General features: G+C 41.8%; 1 protein-coding gene across 1 annotated transcript; it reads right to left on the bottom strand.

Moving 5' to 3' along the window:
- Positions 1-1,020: 1,020 nt before the first annotated feature.
- Positions 1,021-5,602, bottom strand: KRT24 (keratin 24). Its single transcript, XM_004764584.3, has 8 exons — positions 4,777-5,602; positions 3,901-3,983; positions 3,236-3,392; positions 2,816-2,977; positions 2,591-2,716; positions 2,053-2,270; positions 1,564-1,676; positions 1,021-1,366 (listed from the first exon to the last, which is right to left on the bottom strand). The coding sequence occupies exons 1-8, from the start codon at positions 5,437-5,439 to the stop codon at positions 1,263-1,265; spliced, it is 1,626 nt and encodes a 541-aa protein (XP_004764641.2). The 5' UTR covers positions 5,440-5,602; the 3' UTR covers positions 1,021-1,262.
- Positions 5,603-6,089: the final 487 nt, after the last annotated feature.

The raw sequence follows: 6,089 nt of genomic DNA, 5'->3' as shown, positions 1-6,089 counted from the left end.
CGTGTCCTCCCCGCATTGATCTAGCCTAGATCAGCTGGTTCACATTTCTGAACTTTTCAGTACAGGAAAAACATCTAAGTTTTAATTTACTGTAATGGCTTGATGGGAAACATATGTTTGACTCAAGACGACGTTGCTCTTTTTGAGTTGTGGTTTTGTGCTTAGCTATTAACTTTGTTCTCTGGTTATCTGTTTAAGTCGAAGTCTTAGTGTCCCTGCAGGTTCTATTCAATAAGCCTAGCAAATGAAAAGCTACATTTTTTGGATTATTTTTGATTATTGAAGTTTGATACTCTCATATAGCTTTTATTGATTTTATATTTGAAGGTATGATTTGCCTAAATTATGTTCACGTTTATTCTTTGCAATTTTAAATTTGGCTTTTCGTGCCAAGTTTCAAGTTCTTTTCTCGAGGACTGGCTTGTGGGGTTGATTCTCTTATTTGTGGATCTGGTCTTATTAAATTCCTTATGGGAAAGACCTTAACCAGCTTAGCTTTGTCCTGTGTCTGGTTCTTCCTGGGACTGACCCTGTACCACCTCCTGACCTACTTTAACAGGCTTCATTATCCCAAGTAAGACAAGATGGAGCCATGTGGATAACCCGGGGGTAAGAACTTCAACAATGAAGAGTAGGAAAAGGAGACATCTGTTTGGCTAAGTGGCCGTTTTTGGCTAGAGGTGTGGCTAGATTTTGTTTAAGGGTACAAGTATCTGAGATCTTTTCTCTTTGGGGCTTTCAAGGTTTTCAGAAATCTGGCACCTTATTATATATCCCATCTTATTTCCCACAACGTTTTTTAGGGATGCTGAAGTCTAATTTTAGTTATCACTGGGTTCCAGTGGGATGTTGCTAGAAATGCCCACATACCAAATAGCTCCAATCTTGATTTTTATGAAGAGGGTCTTATATAAATAATGAATTAATATTAGTAACATAATAGTGAGGAGAGATCGTAACTGATAGCTTTATTTCTAGGTAAAATATTGAACTTCTTTAAAAATTTCAGGAAGCATTTAGTTAACTTGCAAAAGTAAGTTTATTGAAGCATGAAAATAATTAGAGCAAAGTTGTTATTTCAACTTTTTCAAGAGTGTTCTAGTAAGAAAAGAAAAGAGGATGCGAAAAAAATGCATGGTCATCTACTTCTGGATGGAAATTCTTCCTGAAGTTATCCAGAAAGATGGCAGGATTGATGTGATTTCTTCATTTGTGTCCTTCGATTTTTCTCTGAAAGACACTCTTGCTGATCTGGAAATTGCTTATTTCACTTTCACCTCAGACACATTGCTCACTTGAGATGAGATGACTTTGCCATCCACCACCTCCTCCACGATGGTCTTAGTCACTCTGGTCTTGTTTGGATCTGAAAGTCACAGAATCACAATGTCAGTCTGGAAACGATCACATAAACCCAGATCAAGAGACATTCAAATGCATTCTTTAAGTAAGTTCTCTCGGGTTAAGATTTTGTAAACAGTAGTATATGCTTTTTATAAGACAAGAGAAACATGCCTTTACTTTTAAATTATAAGATGATCATGAACATTAAGGAGTGTTTACCTCTTCCTTGGCCAGAACAGCTTCCAGATCTCGAGTCACCAGATCCCATGTTTCTGGATCCTGTACTTCTGGATCCTGAGTTTCTAAGATCAGATCCTCCAGAACCACAACCCCTAGAGGAAAAAAGAATTGTTTTCCTTTGTAGTTTGCAAAGGTGGGAGAAATCCACCATGCAGGGGGCTCTCCATGATGAAGGTAAATATTTTTGGATTGGACTGAGTCTCTGTGACTTTGTATCATCATCATCATCATCATCATCATCATCATTATTATTATTTAAGATGGATATGGAGCCCAACACAGGGCTTCAATTCATGACCCTGAGATCAAGACCTGAGCTAGGATCAAGAGTCAGATGCTTAACCAACTGAGCCACCCAGGTGCCCCACTGTGACTTTTTAAACCAAGTCCAGCCCTCAGACCCCTTTCTGGTTTCATAACAGAAGTACACCAAGGAATGCACTGAGTGGGTTCATAACTTTCACTCACCCTCCCTCCCCATCGAGCAGGCGTCGGTAGGTCTCAATCTCCATCTCTAGGCGGGTCTTGATGTTCAGAAGTTGCTCGTACTCTGCGTTCTGACATTCCGTCTCGCCTCGGATCTGGCAGATCTGCTCCTCCAGGCTGCTGATCTTCATCTGGATTTCTGACAGCTGAGCCATGTAGCCAGCTTCTGTGTCAGCCAGGGTTCCCTCCAGGGAGCTTTTCTAAGAGAAAAAGCAAATCAAAACCTCGTGATGCAAAACTCCCCTTTTATAAGGTGCTAACAGAAGTACACCTTCAAGTGACAACTTAGGGTGTTCTATGATTGGTTCCTTATTTTTTTGTTGGCGTAACTGTTTTTCTTTAAGCCGAATCTTCTACAGAAGTTTATGATCTTGAACTGGAATGTTTATGCTTTCTATAACCACAAACGAGCTCTCCTAATGCTGCTTTCATTATGTGCCAAGTGGAACATCTTGGCAAAGAAAGAACACGGGATCGCTTAACTGCCTGTTGGAGATGTTGCAAACCTCTTTGCACTCACCATGGCCATTTGGGACTGAAGCTCAATTTCCAGAGCTTGTAGAGTACGTTTCAGTTCTGTTATCTCATTCTTGGCGGAACTGGCTGCCCCGGCATCTGTAGAAATTTGTGCTTGCAGCGATGCACTCTAGAGAAAAAAGCAAATGCCGTCAGGGCAGGCTGAAGAACTGGGAGGAGGTGGCCTGCATGTGACCGCGGGCTCGGGCATCCAGCAGTGATGATCTACCTGTTTGTTGAACTGCTCCTCGGCCTCGCGGCGGTTTTGCTCAGCCAGCTCCTCATACTGCGCCCTCATGTCGTTCAGTAACTTGGTCAGGTCAGTCCCTGGGGCAGCGTTCATTTCCACGGTCACGTCCCCTCCGGAGCTTCCTTGCATGCTCTTCATTTCCTAGCGTGAAGAAAAACACCAAGGTGATAAAAAGAGGAAAGCAAAGACTTCTTAAAATGTGCATAGCCAACAAAAAAACTGAAAGTGGGATACTACAGGCTGCCCCCGCTTGCCACTAAATTCAGATATAATTTGCTCATGACTACTTGTTTCCTCGATCATAGGTGTCAGAAATCCATTTAGAGAAAACGTATTTTATTTTTATAGAATGATGTGGGGTAGGCCAGGGTCCTTTAATAACGTGGAATGTGTTCCTACCTCCTCGTGGTTCTTTTTCAGGTAGGCCAGCTCCTCGGTGAGGCTCTCGATCTGCATCTCCAGGTCAGAGCGTGTCATGGTCAGGTCATCCAGAACTTTCCGCAGGCCATTGATGTCGGCCTCCACGGCCTGCCTGAGATACAGCTCATTTTCGTACCTGGAAAGGATAACAGTAGGACAGGTCAGAGCATTTCAAATCCATCAATTCTTGCATAGTGAAGAAAAAGATTTTTCCTCTGAACTCTTGGTTTATTTATGTAATCTCTACGCCTAACGCAGGGCTTGAACTCACGACTCTGACAGAGATCAAGAGTTCCATTTTCCTCTGAGTGAATCAGCCACGCACCCCCTCCTGAGCTATTTGATTAAAAAAAAGGCTACTAAGTTTTCTCTTAGGAATGATTCCCCTGGAACGAAAATTGTGAACTGAGTATTAATTCTATTGACGGCTAATATTTTTTAGAACAAAAATTTCATCCTTAATTTGCCTCTCTTTTTGTTTCCTTGTTGGAGCGGAGTGGTGCTTTTTAAAAATTTACTCTTGGAATGTTTGTAAATTTAGGTCTTGATCTCCTAAAACATAGTTCTTTAAATTTAGAATAAGTGAAACAGACAGATTGCATTTTATTTCTCCCACAACATTTGCAAGTCTTCTCTTTTCTTACTTCATTCTGAAGTCATCAGCGGCCAATCTGGCATTGTCGATCTGCAGAACGATCCCAGCATTTTCAATAGTTGCAGTAATGATCTGGAAAAAGCAATAATAGTGAATGCATCATGGATACTTTTTACCTGTGTCTGCATGCCCCTCTGTGAGGGTAGATGTCCTTCGCGTTGGCATTTAAAGGAAAGTTGCTCTGAAAACGTGCTTAGTAATGACATGTGTATTGATAATCTGGTGTTGTTGGGCTACATCTTTCTGCAAAAAGGTAACAGTTTACACATTTACTGGAATAGGCATGAAACATTGTTTTATAGAGCACAGCCCTCTGCTTATTTCTTTTGCTTTGGAGAATCAGTTAATCTATAAGTTCTTTCAGAAAAAATGAATGAATTTTACTTCTAAAAAGTCTTTAAAAAAATATTTCCCATACAATGGTGGGTAAACATTTCAGATTCTCCTCACATAGTATTTGCACCATATTTCCTAAGAAGAAAAGTAGCTGTAAAGATGATTTAAATATAGCAAGACACTAAAATATGTCGACCTGCCAGAATTAATCGGAAAACATTAGATTAAGCTAGTGTTGACTCATTGCCACCATTCTTGTATGTACCTGTTAATTAGCTGTCTCGCGTTATATAAATTTTGCTCTTATGTAGAAACACTCAAATTTGAGATGCAAACAGATAATTAGTACGGTTGGATGTCATATACAGTACTGTCATAGTTAAAACATACCAAGTCCCATTTTACATGTACAACAAGCAAATATGTCTTTAAATAATTCCTTGACTTGAAATCTTCATTACAGTATATGGTCTGAATAAGAGCAAAAGATACAGAAATAATAGAAACTCGGTCGTGGATAGTGTCTCACCTGGTTCCGGAGATCTTCAATGACTGGATAGTATTTGCTGTAATCTTTTCCAGATCCACCATCTCCAGATCCAGGCCCAAATTTCTCATACCACTCCCTGATTTTGTTCTCCAGATCCGTATTGGCCTCTTCCAGGGCTCTGACCTTGTCTAGGTAACTGGCCAGGCGGTCATTGAGGTTCTGCATGGTTTGCTTTTCACCTCCCGAGAAAAGGCCCCCATCGCCAACACCCCCTCCCATACCACCCCCCATTCCACCGCCGTAGCTGTAGAAGCCTCCACTAGCACCGCCACCAATTCCAGACCCCCCACCAAAGCCAGACCCCCCACCAAAGCCAGACCCCCCACCAAAGCCAGACCCCCCACCAAAGCCAGAACCGCCACCAAAGCCAGAACCTCCTCCAAAGCCAGCCCCAGAGCCTGCAGTTCCTCCCAAACCACCCCCTCCTGAGCAGCTACCAAAACCTCCCCCAAAGCTACCTCCAAAGCCACTGGTCGATCCCCCACTCAGGCCACAGCTACCGGTTCCTCCTCGGAAGCCCCGGGCAGAGCCACCCCCCAGACCGCATCTGCTTCCACTGCTGAAGCTGCTTCCACCAGCAGACACCCTGACCATGCCGCTGCTTCCAGCCCTGGAAGAGGAGACTCGAGAAGAGCAAGACATGGTGCTCCTGCAAATGTTTAGCTCGTTCCGGAGAAGAGGAGAGGTGACACTGAAGCCCGTATTTGCAAGCTGTCTTTTTGGCCCTTATATACACACTTTCAGGGTGTTCCTTTTCTGTGTCACTTCTTAATCCCTATTACAGTTTTGCTAATCTGCAGTTGGAACCCACTCTACTGGCTCTTTTTCTGAAGCTAGGTCAGAGCCTCAGGGCATTTACTCTATCAAGAAAAAAAAAAGAGGTGGAGCAAAACAAAAACTTTTTTTTCCCCCCAGAATTACAGTTTTAATCTTTCAGAGGTTTCGATGACTTAGAATTCTTTCCTGAAAGTGTAATTCTATTCATTTTGCTTCATGATTTCCCAACTGAAGAACACATCCCCAGATTAGCAAATGCAATTAAAATACTTAATACAATGAGAATGGAAATTTCCCAACAAACTCCTAACTTTTGTTCATATTATCCTCTTAAAGTTGAAATTAGCTCTAGCATCAGCATTAGTTTTAGGTTTACTTAATTGTCCTTCTCCATGATCATTTCAATCCCCATATTTCTAAGGGTACGTTTGTATTGAAGTTTTCTTTGTGTTCTGAGATCAGATTAGATATTTTCACTGTTAAAAAGAAAGAATTAAATATAATCGTTTTTCCTG

Source organism: Mustela putorius, unplaced genomic scaffold (genome assembly GCF_011764305.1).
Source record: "Mustela putorius furo isolate JIRA1106 unplaced genomic scaffold, ASM1176430v1.1 tig00003962_pilon_pilon_pilon, whole genome shotgun sequence".
Lineage (NCBI taxonomy): Eukaryota > Metazoa > Chordata > Mammalia > Carnivora > Mustelidae > Mustela > Mustela putorius.
This window is presented reverse-complemented; position numbering and strand designations above follow the sequence as displayed.

Excerpts from the sequence above, each read along its gene's own strand:
- KRT24 (XM_004764584.3), bottom strand. The coding sequence starts at position 5,439 with ATGTCTTGCTCTTCTCGAGTCTCCTCTTCCAGGGCTGGAAGCAGCGGC. Across the intron at positions 3,393-3,900 it reads GCTGATGACTTCAGAATGAA|GTACGAAAATGAGCTGTATC; the intron begins GTAAGAAAAGAG and ends TATCCTTTCCAG. Across the intron at positions 2,717-2,815 it reads AGGAGCAGTTCAACAAACAG|AGTGCATCGCTGCAAGCACA; the intron begins GTAGATCATCAC and ends TTTTTTCTCTAG.